This window comes from Capra hircus, chromosome 8, assembly GCF_001704415.2.
Source record: "Capra hircus breed San Clemente chromosome 8, ASM170441v1, whole genome shotgun sequence".
NCBI lineage: Eukaryota > Metazoa > Chordata > Mammalia > Artiodactyla > Bovidae > Capra > Capra hircus.
Genome location: NC_030815.1, coordinates 40400296 through 40425699, shown reverse-complemented (window position 1 = coordinate 40425699; position 25404 = coordinate 40400296). Strand labels below are relative to the sequence as shown.

The window sequence follows — 25404 nt, the reverse complement described above, 5'->3', positions numbered from 1 at the left end:
TTCATTTAATATTCCATTCTGTTGGTCCTAAATTCATTGAATTTGATTCAGCTAGAACAGAAAGGGTCCATCTTATAGTCACATTACTCTAATTATATTTCAGATGTTTACTAGGCAAACCATCACATTATGTATATTAGGATATAATTCTGTTTAGAAAGGTTATGTGACATATAGCTAAAATGACTGCTATCAATATGACTAATAGCGACTAATATAAAATTTAATAAATATGTCAGCTATAACATCAGAAGAATCTTAAATATGTATGAGAAGGTGTGTAGAAATAACAGTATCTTTTCAAAATTCAAATTCTGAAGTAGTTTAATAATAGACATCAGAATGTTAACACTGAAAAAGTACTGTCATGAATACATTACTTGTAAGAATGTGGGATAAGAGATCTGTGATGTGTATAATACATTTACCCTGATGGCTTTGTTAAGTGAACTAAAATTACATATAGTCCACCTAGCCTCAAGTGAAAAAATGGCATCAAAACCTGAGAAATGCAAAGGAGGACAATCAACATAATTGAGAAAACAACAGACAGAGTCATGGAAAGGGCATTAGCAAGTGAACACAATCTTTCAGCACTAAGAGAATTAAAGCATAATAATGAAAATAAATTGTTCTCATAGGTTGTATGTCAGTGGATATGTGGCTGTTAACACAGAGGAAGAGTGATGAAACGGGACCCTTGGGACAGATTTGCTGATTCTTTTTAGATCACTTGAAGGTGAAAATACCAGGTGGTTTCTAAAGCAAAAGGCCAGATTCACTTTCAAAAAGCAGGCCAGTCTCAACGTTCTTATGTCAAGAAAAAAAGAACTAAAATAGGAAAAAAAAAAAAATGCTTCCTGTTTCTAGCAATAGAGTATCTTATCTATCTTAGTATATCTTGATATCTGAATATTTATTTTAAGGTCCAATCTCTAGCAGTCATTCTCTGTACTAAAATCTGTTATATATAACAGCCCCTAAAGTGCTTCTGCTTTATATATGAACCCTTTTGTCCCAGCAGCTGTAATATTTAGGATAACCTGTTATATAGAAAAAGGAAAAGAAAGAACCAAACAGGGCCCCTTCTGGCTCTTTACCAGGTTTCACTGCTGCCCTTGGCATTGTCCCTATAACCTGCAGGTCATAAAGCAAACACCTTCACCATCCCACTATCAAACGGGCACTTCCTCACACCGGGACTTGAGGCTGGAAGTTGGAAAGCTCCTGCCATTCTTACAGTGTCCAGATGTGTCCTCTGGTGCTTGGCGCGGTCACTGGAGTTACTGAATGCCTTCTGACAGCCCGGATGCTGGCACAAATACGGCTTCTCGCCTGTGTGGCTCCGCAAATGAATCTTGAGATTTTCGAGCCTCGAAAAGGCCTTCTTGCAACCTTCAAACTGCAAAAAGAAAATAATTTTTGGTTGCTGAGAAGGACCTTGAATGTTTGGGGTTGTGGGGGACAGGAAAAATAAATGTCCTTAGTTTGTTCTTAGCCTATAACAAAAAAAAAATAAAATGAAATCCAAATAGTAACAGTATTACTTGTAAAAATATCCATATGTTTGTGTGAACTGCATTTTTCTACTGAATATACTTGCCACTTTCCATACCAGATTTGTGTCCCAAACTGATTTTTGTGATTACTTATGTCAGAGAAAATTTGCTGCGAGCCATCTGGCTTGGTTAATAAAAATACAGTAAAGCATGTCTTAAAGATTTGTTAAAAAATTAACACACTTTTCCATTTCCAAATTGGTCTAAATTGAAGGAATCAGGAAGGAAGAAACTTTTCACAACTAATAAACTAACAACAACAAAAGAATCAGAGTGATGTCTGAGAAAAAAAAAAAAGAAATTGAAGGCCCAAGAGTTAGAGATGAAAAGGACATGTGCCTGCTCAATCATTATGATAATAAGCTTTCTTAATTCTATCTTAAGTGGTTTTCAACATCCAAGAGTGACCTTTTTAATATATAGGGTGACGCCAAGCTTAATGAGATAAAGTTTTTAACATGCTTTTAAAAAGGAACAAGAAGACAATCCACCTAGTACTAAATCACATTCCAAATAAAGTTATAGTTTTATTTATCTCTATTTTTAAATAAACCTTGTTATCTGGTTCTTGAAGAGAAGAATTGTAAACGAAAAGTTGAAGATCTTAAGAAATGTTTCATTGGTTTGTCAGTAATATTTATTGATGGTAACATTTACTTACTGTCTTCTGTGTGCAAAATATCAGCTACTATAAGAGGGTCAAAGTGATTTCAATCCTTGAAGTGACAGTCTAACAGAAAACATGTTAGAGAATGCCTACGTACAAAGCATAAATGTGAGATGGGTGTTTATCCTTTAATTTGCTCTTTGGTGCTAAGCCCTGGAATATATATGTCCCTTCAGCAATTTTGATGCCATTCGAGTTCCTAGTGCAAGGAAAACTGTAATTTAAAAACTACAAGAACAAAACATAATATGTTTAATGCAATTAAGAAGCATTACATCTTAGAGAGGAATGTAGGGGTGGTAAGGGGAACAGAAGCAAAGAATGTTAAATTGAAAACAGTTTACATTAAAAATTAGCAGGTATAACTTAAACTTACTGAAAGAAATGTTATAAAATTCCTCAATTCTCTTACTTTTTATCAGTACAACAGATTAGTACATTGTTCGCGAAGGGGTGACCAGAGTTGGGTCAGGTTTTGGTTATTTCAATTTTTACCTTTACGTAGAGGATGAACAAAGGAGGAAGAATAACTAAATATGTCACAACACCATCTATTTAAATAAGTTGTCTAGATTTTGCATGCTAGAATATTTTAAGAAATTTATGAAAGTTGTACTTATTTTTGATTGAGAGTTATACATGTTTCACAGACATATGTTGGTTTATTTCAATTTTGATATTTTGCTTAAAATAATTCTAGTGTTTTCCTGATTTCTATTTCACATAAAAGTAAATTTAGCCTGAACAGAAGATGATTGCTGACAAAGCCAACTACTTTTCAAAAGAATGAAAGGCATATAATGTTATATCGCTAGAGGGAGAGAGGAGTTAAGTGTTTATTTCTGCAGGTTTTCAACTGATTCTCATGTTTGAGAATCAAGGGGCTCAAAAGTAAGCCCCAATTCATGGCTAAGAGGCCTCTGCCAACCGAACCTCTGTTTTTAAGGTTCACTCTGAATGACAACTCAGTGTACACTTCTGCTATAACTCAGTTTGTCTTGGAATCACCTGATAGACCACACTTAGGTCTAAAATGAGCTTATGGTTTTGGACACAACAAGCCTGTAGCCCAGTTCCTAGCAAGGTTGTTTTGCAGGGTGGGCATCATTTTATAGGGATGCATACCCAGATACGAATAGGCCCCAACAACCACTGTCTTCTATAGTCACCCGAGATCTTGATCAGAGAAAAGCCTGCATTGTCTCAGAAACAACATTGGAGTGGAGAATCATTTTAGAATGATTTAGCTTAATGAGATTTCTGTGAGCACCAGAAAAATAAGACCCTGGATCTACCACAGAGTAATTAGACGGGATCCCAAGGTGCCCCAGAACTAATTCCAACTGCCTACTTCATCAGATGTAAACTAAATGTAGACTAGCATTCCCAAGGTCTCTCTAGTTAAATGTCCATGTAAATGTTCAAAGTCAGAAAACTGCTAGTATTATTGTTAACAGAAGCAATGATCAAACCAAAGAGCTTGCTGCATTCCAAGCAAATCAGTGAAAAATGAACTATATCTCATAACATCATGACCATTTTTTTAAAATAGCAAAGATGGAGGAAAATATGAGCACCCAGATTGAAAATGACAACAAAAAGATTATCAGTAAAATCATGCAAATCCAGCTGATCTCAAATGTTTCCTCTGTAACAGTGAAGTCCAGAAGACAACAGTCTTTGTAGTATGTGTATGGGCATTATGCTACTTTCAGGAGAAAAGATTAAGGAGTGAAGGGATTTGATCTTACTGAGTTGAATGAATAAAGGCTAGAGCAAGGCAACCCCACATACTGGGGGCTCATAAAAACATTACCCACTCGTTCTTATTGAAGAAATTCACTGAGAAGAAACCATGAACCCCACCCACACCAATAAAATGAAATGCTGAAGAACTGATAATTGGCTCCATGAGGGACCTAACACCCAACCCATCACAAGAGTATGCAAAGAATAACATCTGATTGAACTTGCCCCACTAACAATTCTACAAGAAGAAAAAATAGGACTCGTTTATTTCTCTAAGGGTATCTGGATGAAACTTGAAAGCAAACCGTTTTGTGGATCCATTATCATTCATGATGGAAATGAACCTGTAATTCAAACAAGTATTTCCTCTCCCTCAGGCAATTTTACCCTAAGATCATAAATTCAATTAAATGCAAATACATTAAAAATAAACTAATATTTTGGTAGAACTCTATAAGATTGCTACAAAATACACCTAAACTGGATGTTTTGGGTATCTGAGTAAATGGCTGCCTTGTTTTCTACCTACATTTTTTCAGGTTTTCAAAATCTTTAATGAGTCTCACCTTGTAAAGAAACATCTAAATGTAAAGGAAAGCAGGAACCCCAGGAGACTTTCCTTGAATTTGGCTACATACTTTCTCATCCAGATTCCTAAAGTGAAAAGTCTGTCCTGAGATCTAAGGTCCCAAATTGTCACCTAATTGCTTGTGTCATTGAACCAACTCCTTCACAAAAACTGACCAATATCTTAGTCACTGGATATCTCCTTCCTGGACTGGCTGTGGAGCCAGGAATCTAAGGCCCAGCGGTACACAGATGGGTCATGAGGCCTGAGATTGCCTGTGCATCAAACACAGGCCAGATACAGAAAGATTAGAGAAGAACAACAAACTCTCAGAATCCAAAGGAGCAGTGGAAGGAGGAAAAGCAGAACAAAGAGAAAGACAAATGCAGAATGGTAATGTTTGAGGGAGTGGGGGTAGGAAAAGGGTCTGGGACACATGGGTAATTTTATCTAAATACCATTCTTATTTTCCTCCCCAACAAACACTGAGTAAGCCCTAGGAGCATGGCACTATGTGATAGACAAGGAGAGAAACAAAAGGATTAAGACTCACGTTTTACTCAAGGGAATCTGGACTCAAGATCATTACATGTGGCTGGGCAGGTCATATACTGATGAGGCATGGGCAATGATTCTCAAGATATATTTGAGATCAGAAGCATTGTCACACCCTTGGGAACCTGTCAGAAGCACAAATTCTCTAGCCCAACTCAGACTTACAGAACAGAAACCTGGGAGGTGCAGGCCCAGACATCTGAGTGTTAAGGAGCCCTCTAGGAGATTCTGAGGCTACCATGTGTCTGTGAGTTTGGAATGAAATGTACATTGTAATCACTGTTGCTGTTCTCAAGACAATCTCCTGACAGAAGCAAAACGTCTTGCAGAATTCACTCATTTCTAATTGGGGCAAGAGTCATATGGGCTTGCGGCAGCCCTGGACTAAAAAGAAACATCTCCATCCCAGGATAAAGCAAGGTTATCTCCATATGCGCTGCAAATGAGACAATATTCCAGAATGCCAGTCTCATACTAGAGATTCTTTAAGCTCTTAACTATTTAATCTGTTGCCAAGCAGATTCTACTTCTGAAATAGGCATGCCTAAAAATTCCCTCAGTGACCTCTTGACCAACAAAACATCCCATGTTTCTAGCACCTATTACATTCTGCTGTTGAGAAAAAGCAGTGAAGGGGAGCCATTATTTTCCAATTGCACATTTCAGTGACTACAGACACATACAAGAACAATGCATGAAGTGACAGAACTTTAAATCTCTTGGGTTTGAAAATACGGCACTGCATGAAGCCTTACTCTGAGAAAAATCTCTTTAACTCTGAGGCTGTTTTCAAGGAGCAAACCTTAATTAAGAAGTGTAAGTTGCCTCAAATCCAGAGAAACTTAGCTTGCACCAGTTTGTTACTTTAGGAGATTATTTCATATTTAAAGGATCACAACTGGACTGTAATCACCATCTCTATATATTGGCTTGATTACAGATTGTTGACATTAAGTGGCATTAAGACGACCTTTGAAATATTACTTTCCCTTTCTATTAGAGGCTTTTGTGTAAGGTTTTGAAAATGAAAGACTCATTAGACACCATTAAAATAGGATTTATTCCATATGTGTAACCAGTAATCAAGTAGAATATTACTCCTTCCCCTAATCAGCAATTTATAGTGTTGAGAAGCACAAGTTCATATTCAAAGCAGTAATAATAGCAAACCTTTCCTGATTAGGTTTCTCTACCATCACTAGTGTCAACAAAACCAAAACAGAAAGGAGTCTATGATGCTGGACATGCTTTCTAAAAATATACATTTGATTTCAATTAAGGCTCAGTGTTTACGACCCTTGGAGGTATAAGCTCTTACAATTTTATCAGTCAAGACCAATTATTCCTATTAGTGACGGCTAAGCTGTGATATGCTGTGCAGAGTTAGGCACTTACTGATGAATTATATGCTAGTTTACATCTTCCATGTACAGCCCAAAGACAACAGAGACGAAAGCTATTGGTGGAAAGGTCAGCAAATATTTATCATGCTGTGGATACAGTCAAGGTGACTTCCACAATAAGCCCGAGAGCGCAAGTCTACTTGAATCATGGACATACCTGCAAAAGGTGTAAGTAAAAGATGGCTTCTTCTGTGACTGAAAGAGGGGGACAAAGGCACAGCTGAGGGCCCAGAGCCACCTCACACTCATGAGAAGAGGTGAGAAATCTGACTCTAGTGTTTAGCTGAGATTCACCAGCCTTCTTCCAGCACAGTGCTGGCCATCTTTACGTGCTCATGAGTCACTGGGCATGTTGTCAATGTTAAAATACAGATTTGGTTCAGTAGATACAGAATAGGGCCTGAGATTCTGCATTTCTAACCACCTCCTACATCATATTTTTAATGTTGGATGTTCAAAGATGCCAATTTGAAAAGTAAGGTTCTAGGGGTTATTAAACTCATTTCAGGTTGAAAATGTATGATTTAATTGGATTCAAAGAAAAAAAAAGAGACAAAGAACTAGAGTAAGCATAAAAAGACTTGCTTTTGATGAACCAAACTATTGTTGCTTTGTCCACAGAAGTGCGGAAGAGTGAAATCTACTTGTTAAACTTAGGTTGAGAAGAGAACAGAAAATGTTGTCTAGGGGCAGAAAAGCAGAAGAAAAGTCAGGGGGAAAAAAAAGAAGCATAAGAAATCAAAACAAAAAGACTGCAGAACCACACTGGAGCAATCTGACATTGCCTCTGCTTCAGTGTTGTTTGCACTGGACGTACGGCTTGCCTCGTGCCATCCTGTGGTTTCAGCTCCCAATGCATCTTATTAGAACTGGATGCTCCAGCAAATCTTAGTATTTACCACATCGGTTTGCATAAAGCATTACATAAAGGGAGAAGAAAATAATTCACATGTTTTGAGGCTTTAAAAAAGTATGTAGTTCATGAATTTACTATACCGAGTAATATGGAGTTCTTCCCTCTCCAAGCTTCATTCAGACTACTAATTCTGTAAAGAGGAAAGAGATGTCTCTGCAGGTTCTCACTTGAAAACATGAGTGATTTTGCTCATGTTTTTAATCTAATCACCTTATTGTCCACAATGGAAGAAAAGGAGTTTGTATGTTTCCTTTTGGTTGTTAAAAGTAATATCTGATTTTATAATATTTTGAAGGGTCTACCAAGAGGAACAGTGGCCTCATTGGAAAATTATATAGAATTGTGGTAGGGTTACCCTGGTTAATTTGAGATTTCTCTTAACTTCAGGGAAATCAGTGTACCCCAAAGTGATTTTACAAAGATTCCAAGTATCTAAACAGATTGCACTTGCGTTTCCTAGGACAGCCTTGCTTCAAAGTTTCCTGGTCTTTTGGGAGAAGCAGCCAGAATGGGGAAGACACTCTGACACCTCGGCCTCAATGAGTCAACTACTTCAGTGCATGTCACTTATCTGGAATTCTGAAGTGGCCTACTGTACTCATTTATCGATATTTTCTGGAACTATTAAAATTTTGTAGAATTAATATAAGACCCTTTCTGTAATGTTTTCCTAAACTGTAAAAAAGAGATCCCAGTTACTATGTTTTTCCTTGTTATTCTAGTGTACAAAATGAATCTATTAACTAGCTCATAAATACAACTTCCTGGCTTGTTGTGCTTTTTGGTTTTGATTAAGAAATCTGTATAAAACAAAGGTTACCAAAATGGGCAGTATGAATGTGCTTCTTATTGGTTTAAGAAAATTCTTTTTTTTTTTTTTTAAACATTTTGGGTCATGGGCAGCAGCTGACTTTTAAAAGGGCACTCTAAATGAGGTGGCAAAATAAATGAGGGTGTAACATAAAAATTGAAAATGGAAAAAATGTTTTTGAGAAGCCACATGACAATGTAGAGAGAAATATGTTACTTCTGTGCCAACATTTGAACCATATTAAATTTTTATGGAAATTATCACGTGTCTGGTTTATAAAAATTGAAAGGAGTTAGGGACAAATGGAACCTTATCATGGGCATTACATTCACCACTGGCAACACTGATATTTAAATATATCATATTGCTGCCTCCAGTTATTCAACAAATGTAAGGAATATCATATATTATTCATGCTGTGTCAATACAATGCCAGAAAACTACAATTTCAAGCAAATAATTATTCCATGAGTGGGTAAATAATAAAAAACTGGCTATTTGGGGGTTGTTTACACATAAGAATAAGTAAGTTGCCTGAATTTTGTTCTTGTTTATTAGCGTTGATTTCATGCAATCTGCAAATACATATCCCCTAGTGCTTGTGTCCTTCAGAGGCTCACAGTCAGACCTCAGTAAATGCACTTTGACTGCATGCCAGAAGAGCAAATATATTTAAGGCTATGTAACTGGCCCTGTGTAAATATACCTAAAAGAAATCAAATTATTTCACTTTCCATGTCTCTCTGTTTCTGACCATCATCTAGGCATACTTGATTCCGTACACATGGATCTGCAAAGGCATAATACTTCCATGAAGTATATATAAAGTCTACATATAAAGGCAACTTTCATATATTTTGCTACTCTATATTAAAGAAAAGTTTTGCAAAAAATTTTGAGCATCAGTCTATATACCAATAGACCCAGGAATATTGAGTTTCTTGTTCACTGAGCACTTTATAGGCTATACAGATGATTCAAAAGAATCACCAGGCTTCATCCTGCCTTTCCTACATTCATATTACATTCCAGGAGGTAGACATACACTCAGAACAAATTCTGAATCTGACCCAGCCTGCTCCAACACCCCCAAACTATTTTCTATAGACTAAAGGTGAGGAAACAAATGTTGGAGAAATCATCTTTTGGATTTTAGGGATTATTTTTTGCATTTTTTAAATAGTGTCAGAAATGTTCTCTAAAACTCTAGTTTCTCTAAAGGGTCTCTCAAATTTCAGACAGGGATAGATGAAGTAAAAGAGAAATAAGGAAACGAGAAGCAGAAAAACAAACAAAGAGAGGAGAGAGAGAGAGGCTATGGGTCAAAGGAGGGCTTAGCACAGACATGGTCAGGCCTGTCTCCTCCCGTCTGTCCTCCCACCTTTCCACCGGACTCCAGGCCAGTCCAGCTGCAGTTCCCTAATTAGGCATCACTGTTCCACTTTGCCTCTGCTTCTGCTGCTTCCTGTGCCTAGTGACATCCTGCTGACTCTTTAGCTTGGTATCACCTCCTCTGTGATACCTTCCTTTATGCTTGGTGTCACCAAGGCGCAATGGATCACTACCTCCACCTCCCCCCACACCCCACTGCACACACACATCAAGACTTATCCACTGCCCAGCTAATGCATGGGGTACACTAATTGGGTTGTTTGTCTCCCCTACTAGGCTGTGAGCTTTATGAAGACAAGGTACTGAGTCTTATTAATCTTTTTATTGGCATATACTCAAGTGACCACAGATTATTTGCTAAATAAATGCTAAAGGAAATGGAGAGAATATATATATTTCCTAGATTTTCTTCTGTAGAAAGCTCATTAAGGCCTTTTAATTAGGTAGAGCCAGTCACCATTTATGATGATGTCAAATGGTCAACACAGCAAAAGCTATAAAATGCATTTAAGGATTTTGTTGGATTTTAATGTTCTATAGAATTACTGCAAAACATATAATTATTTTAATATCTAATCATGTGGGGAAACAATACTAATAACAATATGTGGTTGTATTTTTTTGTGGTTGTGATGTCTTATTTATTGATGTTCTGAGAGATCTGTAGCAATACTGGTGAAGGGAGTGGGCTGTTTTCCTACCACACCCTTTTCCAAACTTAAGCTACACATACACAGACCCACTGGGAACACATTATTAGGAATAATTCAAGGAACATAAGTGTACGCCTTCTTCATGCATAAATGAAAAGAAACTGTTTTAAATTGCCTTAAGTTAAGCTAACATACTCTTAAATATGCCAGGAAAGAGTCTCTCATCAGAGTGTCTCATGCAAAGGAAAAAGATCTTTGGGACCTTGCCCTGAATTGCCTAAGTCAAATATCCCCAAAGAGCAGGTCAAGCAGTTTCCCTTGCTATCTGCTCACTATCCGATAGCCAACCTCTCTGAACGGGACGCAGCCATTACGACCCCATATAACCCCAGGATATAACCACGCCGAACTCCAGAGCTTTCTGTATTCAGAGTACAGGGGGCTGTGGCAAGGCCTTGGCTCTGCCGTTCCTGCTGGCAGTGGACTGGCTCCCCTGTAACTCTCTTTGACTGCAAAGAGGAGAAATGCCACTGCTTGCCTTCAGTTTTATTAAGAATTGGCATGCTTGGTTTAACAGAGCTAAGCAATATATTTATTTACTATGGTGTTTCCCAAAATGATTGCTAAATTCTGTCATCTCTTGACTGAGAAACTGTTTGCGGGTTGCAACAGAATGTATGCTAACATACATACAGCAACACAAACTTCCAAGACAAACTGTTTAAGTCAATTTGCTATCATATAGGCACATAGGTGCAAATATGTGCATATGCATTTGTGGGTATAGCCATGGGCACACACTAACACTTGCACACATATCCCACACAGATTCTGTAATAGATGTGTATATTTAAGATCTGTGCGCAGGGGGGTAGAGACAAGCATGAATTTGCCAAGAGAGAAGAGGAAATTCACACACGAAGAGAATAATTTACCATAAATTGGCCCATACTGAATTTACTCCAAAAAACAGAGTGCAAGATGCCAAATTTTTAATGGCTCTTACTATTCCAGATCTGGCCCTGACAAACTTTGGAAGAGATGCAAGTGGGCAGGAAAGATGGGATTAAAAAATTATATCTTAAGCCTTTTCACTTTCAAATGTAAAATTTCCACCACTGTGACAGGAGGAAAGAGTGTGGCAGGGATATTTTTCTGACACCATGCTTTTCTCAACAAAAAGTCATCGATTTTCATTATGCATTGCTTAAATATAAATTCTGTACTTGCTAAAAGTCATATGCATCTGGCTGCTTAAAAAAGAAGCAGATATGAAAATAATGGAACTCAAACCTTGCATTAGCCCTGGCAGCCATTACGAAGGTGTGAGCTCAGAGTGATGCTTGGGGCAGCTTCACAGTCAGAGAACTGACAATCCTTTGTGACAACCCACAAGATTCAGCAAGGCCACTCACTTGCTTCCAAAATGCATCACCTCCAGTATTGTTTCTTTCACAGCTAAGCTTTTCAGCGTGGCTCTCCCATCACATGCCTGACTGCAAGGTGGCAGGTGCTCAGAAAATCTCCCAATCTTTCCATCAGTACTTGCTCTTCTTCTTCTTTGCTCTGATTTTAAACTACCTATCCCATCTCTGAGCCTTTCTCTTTGTTTGTTGAAGAAATCACTCTTCCTATATATAGGCCCATGGTTCACTCACAGGCAAGAAAGTATTGACAAATTCATTAACCAAGTCTGACCATGTAGGTATTAAAACCCACAGAGTATTCAATCATTGTATGGATCCACTGAGTTTGATCCCTATAATTCTAAAGCAAATACCTTAGCTAAGAATTGTAATCTCAATCCCCTTGACTATTCTACTTAAGATAATTTCAACCCTCTTTCCCCTCCGAATGTGACTCCATTTACCACAACGACAGGTCCACATAAAATATTACCCAAGTTTGTGGTGTATGCGAATCACCTGATGTTTTAATTTGATGAGGATATTGGTCTGTTATATAAAGTAGTTGGCCTTTTCACTGAATTTAATTTACAATTGTTTATTCTTCAAAGAAATAAAAAATTAGTAAAACATGTTTCTAAGATAGGTCTCTTGCTTTATTTTATCTCCTTAGTCATCTTACCAAGCCAACAATCCTGATGTAAAAATACATAGGGCAGAGCAAATTCCCAATAAAGGTTAACTGTTATTACCATCATTTTTCATGTATTCAAATTATCAAATAGTATTATCCCCATTTTCCAAGTGAAGAACATCAAGACCTAGAGAAGTTCGGTGCTTTGCCACAGACACAGAGCTAGCAAGTAGCAGATGGATAACCAGAATCATGGCCTTCTGGCTCAATTATTTAACCATTTCCACTATGCAACTCCAAGGAATACTATTTTTCAATATGTTAAGGAGATAAAGGAAAAAATATGTTCTGGAAGGCATCCAAGCACACTTTTTCTTTTGTTTCTTTATAAAATGAAAAATATTAGTAGCTTAAATTCATACAGTACCATTGACTATCCAAAATTGTACCAACCATTCTCACCAAAGTCTGAATGTAGAGGGAAGTCATTGATAAAAATGAAAAAGTATTGTGAGCCTTATGTTCTTGGCATAATCTTTTTTTTTTAATAACTGTAATTCTCAAGTTAAAAAAAAAGTGGTATGCCTCTGTAAATCACTCAGATGCTTATGCTGCTGAGAAACAAATGCAAAGTCAGAGTTAATGTGAAATAGTCAATGTGAGCATTCTGGAAGACTTCAAGGCTGCATATTCAGCTAAACAATAAAATACTTAATAGCATGAACCTTCATTCATTTAATCAAATGAAGGGGCTCGTGAATTTACTACCAATTTACCAATGGTGACAAACTTGGTCCTTCTTAAATGCCTATGTGGTTAAGCCTTTCTTCTAAGTAACTTAACTTATGAAGAAAAGAAAGATGTTCTAGAAGTTTCCATAATCTAATAGGTGCCTAGTATGTATTAGGTGCTCAATAAATTTTTTGAAAAATGGTTAGTAATTGAATATTTGCCTAAATATTCATTGTAGCATTTCTAATTTGAAGCAAAATTCCTTCAGAAAAACAGTTCACTTTGCTATTTTCCTTTATTGGATATAAGGATTCAAACTGTATCACATCAGAAATACAGGGTTATCAACTGTTAAACTTGGCCTAGACCTCTCCTCTGAGTTCCAGGCCCTACTGCCTATTCAATATCTTTGTAGCTGGTTCACAGATACCTAAATGTAAATATTCCACCACTTAAAAATGACCTTTCTCCCCAAACAGAACTTCACTCTACACTCTATTTACCTAACAGTACAGCCCAGTATCTGGAAATAATTCTTGACACCCCTTTCTCACACATCTATCTCTAGTATCTAGGTCCTCCAAAGTGTCTCTCAAACATGTTTACTTCTCTCTATCAGTGTTGGACCTCCCCTTGTCTGAGTAGCCATCTTCTCCCACTTGATCTTCAGTAATCAATGGGTCTCCCCCTTTACTCTTGCCCCCGTCCACCATCTAGTCTCCACGGTGCTGCCAGAGGAATTGGTTGAAACTAGAAATCTGATAACATCACTCCCCTGTGTCAAATTCTTCAAAGGTTTCTCATTGTTTTGGGATAAAAACCAAAGCTTAACCATGGCTTACAAAGTCTTGCTTCAGCTGGCTCCTGCCTACTCTCCAGCTTCATCCTCACCTCACCCTCCTCCCCTTCGCTCCCTCAGTTTCAGCCACACTGGTCTTTCAGTTCCTTGGAGACTGTATTTGCATATGCTATTTCCTTGACCTGGAAAAATGTTTCTTCCTCCTTTCCTGGTTAAGTATCTTTTCAAGATTAGTTTAAATATATCTTTTTCAGGAAAGCAGTCTCTGGTCCCCAAGCTTAGGCTAAGTCTCCAACATATACACCCTTAAAACATCCTCATGGACCATGAGCTCCTTCAGCACAGGGACCAGAGTGGTCCTTTTCATGACAGACTAGTGTGCACAGAAAACTTCTAACGCAGATTTGTAGAATAATGGGCAAATGAGTTATTATATATTAAAATACAAGCCGTTTATATTAAAATACTTTCTCTTCCTCCCTCCCTTCCTTCCTTTCTAAGACTATGTGGTTAGAGCTTAAAATCCACTCAGAATAGCTATATACTCATAGGAACAGTGCTTGTTCTAACAATGGAGAATAATAAAAGATGAGTAGAACTCAAAGAACAGATCCTCAGATCTGGAGAAAAAGAATATTTGTGAAATTCTCTATAATTTCTAAGTGCTACATGAAATGCAAATGTTTTCTAGATTCCAACTGCACACACAAAAATATCTCAATTCATTTTGACAAAGTTATCCACCAGGGAGATGAATAAATAGCTTCACTAAATACATATGGTGCAATTATACTCGGCAATAAGTGACAATAGGTCTTACTTTATAGTAATCTAAAAATTCAAAGCCCAATTATTTCAGCTGCTCAGTAAATAACTGAAAATACATGGTGGTAAAGCAACTTAGAACAGACTGTATTAGTAAATGCTAATGATTGCTTTATGATCCACAGAGCCACTTTCTTTTTCTTCTGAAGGAAAGAAAGCTTTTTGTAAATTAAGGGGAAAAAAACAGACATCCATGAGCTACAGCCAAGAACAAAATGAAAGCAGGGAGTACTCCTTTTGATCTTTCAAGAGTAGTATTTAGTTAAAGAATGTATGCTGGACTACAGAAAAACACCACCAGAAACATGAGCATTTGGGACCTGAAAAATACAGTTGTTGGCAGCTGGCCTTTTACAAATATATTTTTAAGGGAAAAAAAGGACTTGTCTCCATAGCTCCAAATTTCAGGGCAAACTGACACTGACTTTAATGAAAGGGGTCAGTTTCAGACTTCTTTTTTGGAATGCAGAAACACTGCAAGTAATTGGTATAATTAACAGCTTAGATATGCAAATCAAATTCAAACTTGAAATGACTGAGATGGAAAAGCAACCTCAACAAGAAAAGATGAAGGAAAGAAAGGAGAGAGAAGCACGACAAAAACAACTCTGGTCTTTCTGGATGATATGAAGTCTGCTGAAGCCACAGTAAAGAGAGATGGGGTACTGCTGATCTCTTTAAGACAAGCTCCACGTAAGTGAGAGGGAAAGGGGGAAGCTGCTGAGCCACAGGTCTACCCAGACCAAGGGAATCTGAACAACAATCAACATGGCAGAGCTGGAACGTCTGCCCCAGTAGAGCATTCTTGTTTTCATGCTCTCTGGACTTGTGGTGTTTAGTATTTTTCTAATTTGAGCAAACCATGCAAGCTTTTGGCACCTCAAAAAATAAAATCATATGGCCAATAAAAATGTTTATTCAAGGGGAAAAAAGTTAGCTCAAAAGCAGCAGCTTCCTACTTTCTTAGCCACCTAACTACTGGGGAATGGTAACCTACCCTTTTGCTCTTCAGCCTATCTGGGATTCATCCAATAGAGGCCCACTTGAACCAGAAGCCTCCAAAGGGTAGCACCATTTGGGGAGATCCCATAGCACTCTCTGATCTTCTGGACATGATCAGGTTCACCCAATTTGTATTTTCTTTACACACTGTATTTCTCCTTCACAATTACTTACTCATCTGCCATTAAATTAAAATTTTAGTAATCATCTACACAATTATTTCCTGAGCTCTATCTTGTCCATACCCCCTGTTTCCAGAGCCTCTAGTATAGTCCTGGAATTTGCCAGGTGTTCAATGAATGAAAATGGAACAATCCAGAATTTATGGGTAATATTAGGTCAGATCATCCAAATGTCAACTGTCAAAGCTCATCATTTATTCAATGACCACAGATCAGTTACCTAATTAATTACTGTATGGAGACAGTACATAATACCTAAAGCAATTACCTACCAAGTGGTATCGTAGCACAGCACTTCTCAGACTTTAATGCGCTCACAAATCTCCTGAAGAGTTCACTATTGCCAAGTCACTTCAGTCGTGTCCGACTCTGTGCGACCCCATAGATGGCAGCCCACCAGGCTCCCCGTCCCTGGATTCTCCAGGCAAGAACACTGGAGTGGGTTGCCATTTCCTTCTCCAATGCGTGAAAATGAAAAGTGAAAGTGAAGTCACTCAGTCGTGTCCAACTTTTAGTGACCCCATGCAGCCTACCAGGCTCCTCTATCCATGGGATTTTCCAGGCAAGAGTACTGGAGTGGGGTGCCATTGCCTTCTCCAAGAGTTCACTATAAGGCTGACCAATTCAGCAGGTCTGGAATGGGATCTGAGAGTCTACATTTCTAAAAAAAACGAAAAAACTCCCAAGAGATGCTGATGGTCCTCAGGCCACATTTTGCGGAGTAAGTTCCTATGGGTCCAATTGCCAACTCAAACACAGGTTTTTCCCTCCCATTTTTATTTTGCATTTTGAAAAATCACATTGTGATTATTATCCAGGTGGTTCTTGGTTTAGATATTCACAGATGTCTTCTTGGGAGGATGCTGCTGCTGCTAAGTCACTTCAGTCATGTCCGACTCTGTGCAACCCCAGACGGCAGCCCACCAGGCTTCGCCGTCCCTGGGATTCTCCAGGCAAGAACACTGGAGTGGGTTGCCATTTCCTTCTCCAATGCATGAAAGTAAAAAGTGAAAGTGAAGTCGCTCAGTTGTGTCTGACCCTCAGTGACCCCATGGACTGCCGCCTTCCAGGCTCCTCCGTCCATGAGATTTTCCAGGCAAGAGTATTGGAGTGGGGTGCCACTGCCTTTTCTGCTTGGGAGCATGAAGGGTCACCATTTCTTGATTTCCTTTGGGACCTGGGGTCTGTATTACATATTCTCTGGTGAACTCTATCTTGCAAGAAAATTGAGACAAGTCTTTATCATCCCAACAAGAGGTTTACGTTGTCAAGAGAATCTGGCCAGGAAAGAAAGTGAGCTTGGATTTTCTACACAACACATTTTTATGACAGAATCTCTTGAGAATATTTGTATTTTGTTAGTCCTTTTAACAAATTAGTGCATACTGCAGCACTCCGGTGTTCATAAAACACACAGGGTCTTCTTTATCTACTATGATTTCTTTCCATTTCTGTAATCAATGTTGCACAAAACTTTTTCCAGCAGTTTCCAAGCCATTATGGAAAGCCTGGAACAGGCTGATAGAAATTAATATTTTGATTTTCTGCATCAACTTCCACAGCTATTAATATTCAATGACTCTTTTTTTTAAGTGACAGAGTTTGGGTTGTTTCCTCAGACAATGACACAGTAATGTAGATGTTTTCTGTAGGTAATATCTGAAAGTCTGTCTGTTCAAATGGTCTGGTTTCATACCATAGTACAAAGAGCTGATCTATATTTAATGATTTTTCTATGGATTAAAGGTAAAGAGTTTTAAATATCTCTTTGATAACAATTCTTTTGCTAGTACTTGATGTGGCTCTCTTAAAGGAGTACCACCAATGATAATTAAATTTGCTTTTTATGTATATCCCTTCTCTCCCTACAACACACACACATACACATAGCTTGCATTTGCTGAAAAAGTCAACATGTGGCTTTATGTCTGTAGTACCCCAATCAACATATCAAAATCCAAATTTAGAATCCCAATTCACAATACCATTTTTTCCTTTTTTTCTCCTCTTTACTGAATAAATTAAATTCAGTCTTTGTTGGAAGGAAATGTAAACTGTGTTTCACACATACATTTAACACTAATCTGTTCTCCCTACTTTAATTATGCTTTGAATTTCTGTGGGATCTTATATCCCAGAGACTCAATTTACTTTTATAAATATTCATTGATTCTTTTCCTCCTGTTTCCATTCGTGCTGCTAAATATTACCCTCCATCTCTCATTTGGAGAAACTGAGGCACCAAGGAGGACTCTAAGGATTGAAACCAAGGATAGTCACTTATAACTATAGAGATGAAAATGCAACTTAGAAGCCCCTCCTCTGATTAAGAGGCAACACCCCCGCCAAAGTGTAGAAAAAATGGTACAGTGTGTGAAGATTAAATCAGAGATTGCCTGCTCATATTCAAAGCACAGCTATATTCTTTATTTCGTCCTCTCCCTAATACAAAGTGCAGTAATGGAATAGCTGCCCTGTGGTTAAAGAGAAATGATTACAGAAGAGAATAGTTGGAGAAAACAAGGCAAAAGTATTTGGATTTTAGACAGTGGGAGTCCATCACAGTAACTAATGGGCCGAGAATGTTTCTATTTTTTCACCAAGTAATCCATATGCAAATTTCCTGCAGTATTCAATATGCACTTCCAAGTTCAGTAAATGTTTTCTATTCTTTTCTGCTTAGCTCTCTCAGATTTTTCCAATTAGGCCCTGTTTATTTAGAAAAAAGAAAATGTCTAAAGAAAGGATTAAGCTCTGTATCTTATAGAGAAAGAATGAATATTAGAAATTCTTTCAGGATCTAGAGGATGCATTCTTTACTCATCCTCCCTGCTGGGATGGGTAATGAGAATAAAGTAAAAAGGGAAGGAGACTGAGGCTCTCTACTTCTTTTGGTTTGTTCAGCTGAAAATATGCTTTTGACTATCTGGAATTAAATCCAAAATTCATGACAATTCAGACAATGGTGTATATGGAATAAGACTGTGGGTAAAAATAAATCAATAAAAGAGAGATGTGAAAGCTCAAAAGGACCCACCTGGTGAGCAGAAGTTCTGCAAAAGCAAGAGAATTCACCATGTGGAGGGGACAAGAGGACAGACTGGAAAGAGAGAGCATGAATGGCTCAAGCTAGCAGTTGTCTCAAACGAAGATGACCCAGGAAATGGAGCTGTAAATCAGAGAGATGTCTCAAAAACATGGCCTCTCAGAATAGCAGTGAGGGAAGAGAGTGTGTGAAATTCAGCTCTTTCATCTCCAGTCACTACACCCACGAAGACATGTGGTGCTCTGCCTGTGTCTTTCAGGATTTAAACTGAAAGTGGACGGTCATTCTGGGTGAAAGAAAGGAAGGGAGGGAGGGAGACTAGGAAGTTGAACCGAGGGTTTTCAACAAAAACCCTCTGCACTTGAGTTCCGTGTAAGGCATTAGGACAGAGATACCATGGTACCCAAGAAGGAATTTCTGTCACAGAGAACAGCCTGCTTCCAGAGGCTGTTATGAAGCTCAAAGAGATTTTATATATGTATACACACACAAACACATGCACGCACGCACACACACACACACATATATATACACTATTTTGAAAATTTAAAATGCATCATACCAATGAAAGAGGGATTATGAGCAGTGGTTATAGTTGGCATTGTATTAAAGAACAGGAAATATCCAAGATGCTTACAGGGTTTCAGAACAGATCACTACCAAATAAAGCTGTAAACAGCTAAGCATAAAAAGTACCCAAATGTCAGGTTAATTTTCTCTCTCAGCATTTAGGGACTCCAAAAACCATAGGGAAAAATAACTGAAAAACTGTATTTAAGGATAGACTGTTTACCTGGTGGTTGAATAATATACTGAGTTCTTCAAAAATCCTCACATTGCATTTGGTTGCCTAAGAGGTACAGCATAAGAAGCAGAATGTGTCAATACAATCAATAAAAAAAGGTTTCCCTTTAATGGCGGCTATGGGAAAGAGGAAGAAGCAGAATGAGGTATTAATAGTATAAATGTATCAGACATTGGCTACAACCATACCATAGTCTGTTCCCTTCATAAATATTTTCTGCTGCAACCTACATCTTCTGAATCTGGCAAAAAAAGAAGAAAAAAGAAAAGACTTCTTCAAGTCTAGTCAAGCCACCTGTTTACACTATCCACGAAAACAAAACAAAAACTGTTGCGGTTACATTACCCAATGGTCATTTACAAAAGTTAAATTCTATTCTTCAATAGAGCAACTGAAAGAAAGAAAATCACTTTCAAAAGCTTTTTAAATTTTAAGTTCTAAGACACAGCAGTGCTCTCAAATTTCAATTCCTTATGTCTCAAGCTTAGAGAAAAATAAACTAAACAAAAGTCTGCCAAAAATCCAGGCTATTAAAATGTTACAACAAAATGCCCTGGGTTTGAGACTATGGTTGGTATCCAAATGAACAGAAACGTCCTGGACAGAAGCCTTCAGATCACCATGGAACAGGCTTTGATGCCCTTTGTTTAATTCTGTGAAGACCCAAACCTCAAGCAGAATATTTCTGGCCTGTCAAATAAGGCTTTTCCCAGAAAGTCAAAGAGCTTGAAGACATTAAGTCTGATTCTTAGTCCATTCTTAAGTAACCTGGCATACTGGATTTCACCTCTAACTTTAGGGTACACTAAAAGACATTACAATGGAGGTTTTTTCTTTTGATCCCATAAATCAGTTATGTTTTTTTCTCCTTTCATTACCAAGGTGGCTTCTTCCTTGAAACAACTTTGAATACCCCCACATAGTAATTCTATTACAGAAACAGCCTTGTACATGAGAGGGCTGACTATGCTTTAACAACTCTGGATGTTTTGCCTTTATCTGGCTTTCTCTTCTGCAGCTTCGCTGAAACGATGAGAGCTCCCCCAAAAGGAGAGATTTCTGCCTTAACTCACAGGCACATCAAAGAAGAATAATCTACACCTGCAGTCACAAACTGATTAAGACCCCGCATCTTCCCTGGCACAGCGTCTAAGAATTCCATCCTTGAGAACTTGCCCTGGAACTCACAACATGGTATGAGCAGTTGGAGTTAAAACCTGAAAAATCTTTACCAGGCCTCCAAGCCACCTGCCTCCTGCAGTGCTGTGGAATGGGAAGAAAATCTCAAAGTGGCTCCATATCTATATATCTGTTCTTCCTTTGAAGGTGTGGCCTACGGGTCTCAAATGGAAAAGCAGAGGAAAATCACCATCAAGCAGTGGGTTTGCAGTCCTTGTGTGAGTCTCTTACACTGCCTACAAGTCAAACCTGTTCTTGTTTATGCAGTAATCGATGTATTTGGACTGAATAACACTTCTCCGGTTTAGCTGCCTAGCCAATTAATGTCTTCGCTTTCACCTTTATAATTAGCACGTTGAAAAGAAGATCGTAAAAGTTGCTATTGAGGCGGCAGTGAAGAGAAGGCACTAGACTGTGAGTGCGTGAGGAACAAAGGCCCAAGCTATGGGGAGTTCGAGATGAACCTCCAGATGGAATTTGCACACTGCAGACATGTCAACCAAGACACTTATCGAGCCGCCCTAAGGGTATACCACCAGGGTAGTACTGACACAGAAAATTAGAACCTCACCTCAGAAGCAGCACAAGAGAATAGTGATTTTAAATAGAAGCCATATTTAAAACCTTGCTATTAAGCACATATATATACCATGACTCTGGAAAACAGAGAAATCTTAGTGTTGACAGACTTCATGGTGAGGTTTCTTTAATTCTCATTCCCAGTCTGGCTCGGGTGCACAAAGGAAAGAGCTTCTTAATGTTCTTCCTTTTGTCTCAGAAATTAAGCATTTGCATCATCTGCTCAGGTCCACACAAAGACTCACACCGTAGATGCTGCAAGACTTTGCAAAATGGTCTGCCTGAAATGCCCAAGTTGCAAATCAAGCAGCCTCCTGGAAATAGGAAATAAAGCCCCAACACAAAAGGATTCACAGTTAACGAATCAGATCTTCAGTGCTGGTATTCTGCAGTAGCAATGGTACATCCTTAAAGTTCTTTATAAAAAGCTGATTGGTAATGAAAAGCTGCGACTCTTCATTTCTCCAAATCTCCGATTTTCCACCAGAATGTTGCAACACTGCCTTCCACTCTCTCAGTTCCCTGAAAACTGAGGTAAATATCCGCCATATATACAACTACCAAGCCCATAAGAGAACAACTGCCCGATTCAGAGTTTCCATGAATCTTTGTGTGCTTTTCCTCATGTGCAATAACAATAAGGCTTTCCAAAGATGAGGAGAAGCAAGCACCATTTTACTAAGCATCTCGTTTGTGTCAGGCCATGGGTCAGGTACAGTCACAGAAGTTTCCTAAATTAATTCTATTCTTTTTCAAGAAAGATCATGAATCATTAGGTTTATTTTATTGGTAAGAGAACGGAGGCTCTATGAAGTTAAGCACCAATGCCCAGAAGTAACTCAATTGGGGTTGAACTTAGACTGATGCTGGTGTGCCTATGAATCCCCTCATTCTTTCTGCTTTACTTCACTAGTCAAAGAGTTCTTAATGGTTTCTCTTTTTAAGCACAGGGCCCTGACTTATATGTCATCTAGTCATTCACTTAATAAATGGGTATTGGGCTCTGATGCTGGCCTGGGTGCTGAGGTAGGCTCTCAGCATATGATGATGAATGGGGTTGGGGTCCTTGCCCTCACAGAGCTCACCCAGTAACTGGTTAAGTGGGCATGTAAACAGCAGATGCAATACAATGTGACATAATAAAAGACACGAGCAAAGACAGAGATGAATTCTGTGAATCTGAGCTGATGCCATACAGGAAGTGACTTTTGAGATGGGTGTCAAAGCACGAATAGGAGTTCAAGGGGCCGACAGCATTTAGGGAAAACCAGGTACAAGAAATATCACTGACAAAGGCCTAGAGGTGGGAAAACAGGCAACATAATAAGGCAACAGGCTGACAGAAAGCAGCAGCAAGTTCTGGTGATTAGATATAGGGTGAGAGTTCAAGGCAGGCTATGGTGGAGACTGTAGAAAAGCCTTGAGCCCACTCTGCACTGGACACACTGCCTTATTCTCAGTAGGCACTCTGTAGTCCAGGCTTTAAAATGAAAAGCAGAACACCTAACTCCACTGACTAAAATGCTCTACTGGCTTCCAATTATGCTCACAGTCAGATTCAAATTCCTCTTTATACTTGGCCAACATGGCCCATGTGATCAGGTCCCTGCCACACCTCTTACCTAAAGCCCTCCCTCATCTTTACAAGCACTCTAGCAACTCTCTCTAAGACACATACCATCTCTGGGTCTTTTATATGCTGTTTCTTCTGCCCCAACACTCTGCCTTCACCTGTTCCCAAGACTGGTTTCTTCTTCTCAGGTCTCAACTCCATTAACACTCCCTCCAGGATGTGCTCCCTGACCACTTTCTTTTAGCTGGCTTAACTGCTGTTATGGGTTGAATCATGTTCCCTTCAAAATTCGTATGTTGGAGTTCTGATCCTGAATACTTCAGAATGTGACCTTACTTGGGGACAGGGTCTTTACAGAGGGAGGAAATTAACATGAGGTCATGGAAAGGGGTGGCCCTAATCCAATACGACTGGTGTGTCCTCATAGAAAGGGGAAATGTGAACACAGAGACTTGCATGGAGGAAAGTGATACAAAAACATAGGGAAAAGACAACAATCTACAAGTCAAGGTGAGAGGCCTAGAACAGATCTTTCCCTCATGGCCCTCAGAATGAGTCAACCCTGCTGTGCCTCGATTTTAGGCCTACAGTCTTCGGAACTGCGAGACGAGAAATTTCTGTTACTTAAGCCAACCCAGTTTGTGGCACCTTGTTAGGGCACCCCTAGCAAATTAATATATCTGCCACACTCACTATGTATTTCCTCCATAGCACTTGCCACCCTTGTGGCAATCCTCTGATTTATTTATTTGCTTAGAACTGTATCTATCCATTAGAATATAGGCTCCATGCAGGCAGGTGTCTTTGCTTGGAAAGAGATGGACAAAATCTCATCCCCTGATCCCAGAAGAGCCCTGACACATTGTAGGTTCACAATAAAATTTTTGTTGGATGTGTTAATGAAAAGACTGTGTTTGGGTGGACTGATCATTGATAATCATTTACTTATTGTACCCTCTAAGAAATCTACGTTTAAGGGCCTCCCCACCCCAAGGCAGATGAGACAGCTAGCCTGTAGTGGACAGCAGAGTCTGCCAATAATGAGATTAGCATTATCCTCTGGTGCCTTACAAAAATTCTCGTTTTGCTCTTTGCCCAAGTTTTTCGTACGAACAAAGTTTGAAAGATCCAGTTGTTTCTTTCAATGTCCTGATGTCCTGCCAAACCAAATTCAATTGATTGAAATACAGCCTGCTGATGCTTTTGTAAGGCTAAAGAAGTGGATGGCAACCTTCCACCCCTTTGCTGAATGGTGTAATTGGCCTGCCACAGAGAATTGGGGAATTTTAACACATTCCCCATTTGGCTGAGCTCACCAATTATTCCCCAGTTGCTATCAGAGCCACAGACTTTTCTTCTTTGGGGTCATTAAGCTTGTCAAAACTAATTTGTCACCACAACTGCTGACCCTCATTGCTCTGACAGCAGCACAAGGATCACCCTAAATAGGCTCTTGCATTACAAGAAAGTAAATGGTTCATCAGAACCCACTGTGCTCTTGCTGTATGGCTGGTACTGGCCTCCTGACCCTGGAAGATGTGGAAACAGTATCCTATGAATGACACTAGTCTCTGAACCCACATGCTAATCACTTTCGTGTTACGTATATGTGTGTGTGTGTGTGTGTGTATGTGTGTAAATAAACAAGTAAAATGAAAATAAATGCTTTGAATATAGGCTTGAATCTGATCTGTGACAAAAAATATGCAATTCTTGGGCTTTGACAAAATCCAAACACATTCCACGTTCTCTCCATGCAACCACCCAATGGAAGTCAGGTGGAATTAAACATGCCATAAATCATGGGTTCCTAATAAGCCAGTCAGAATAAAATTCTTTGAGAGTTTCTTGATTGTAAATGCAAAAATATTCCAAAATCAAGGTTGCCAACATTCAATAGGAAGAAGGAAACTTGCTGTAAGGAAATAGCATTCAGTTCTGAAACTGTACTTTGTGGGCTCACCCATATTGAGAATAGTTACTAACCATTTGCTACAGTTGGCAAGTTTAGTGGGTCTACATGCAAATCTCTGCACAATCAGACAAAGGTAAGAACAAGTTTATTAATTTCAAAAGAATAAGGGGATCTGTAGTGACTGCAAAGCAGGCAGCATAAAAACTTGCATTAACTCTTTCAAGCACAAAGGAACCATTTAATACATGGGCTAAAGTAACCCTCTTCAATAAATTATGATCTCAACATATCTTGATATAAACCTGTAAGACTAAAATAACATTATCAAAGAACTTTAGTTCTAAAGAGATTCAGTTCTAAAGATAACTGAGTTTAAAACAATTGGCTGCTACTATATTTTCTTGGTTGCACTGTGGATTGGACATAATGATAATTTGGGTAAATTACTAATGGG

At 38.6% G+C, this 25404-nt stretch overlaps 1 protein-coding gene across 1 annotated transcript in view; it reads right to left on the bottom strand.

Annotated features, from left to right (window-relative positions):
- Positions 1 to 25404, bottom strand: part of GLIS3 (GLIS family zinc finger 3) — a 495075-nt gene that overhangs the window by 118967 nt on the left and 350704 nt on the right. Inside the window, exon 5 of the mRNA XM_018052026.1 lies at positions 1241 to 1402. Coding sequence (XP_017907515.1) covers positions 1241 to 1402 — 162 coding nt within the window. The remainder of the gene's footprint in view (positions 1 to 1240; positions 1403 to 25404) is intronic.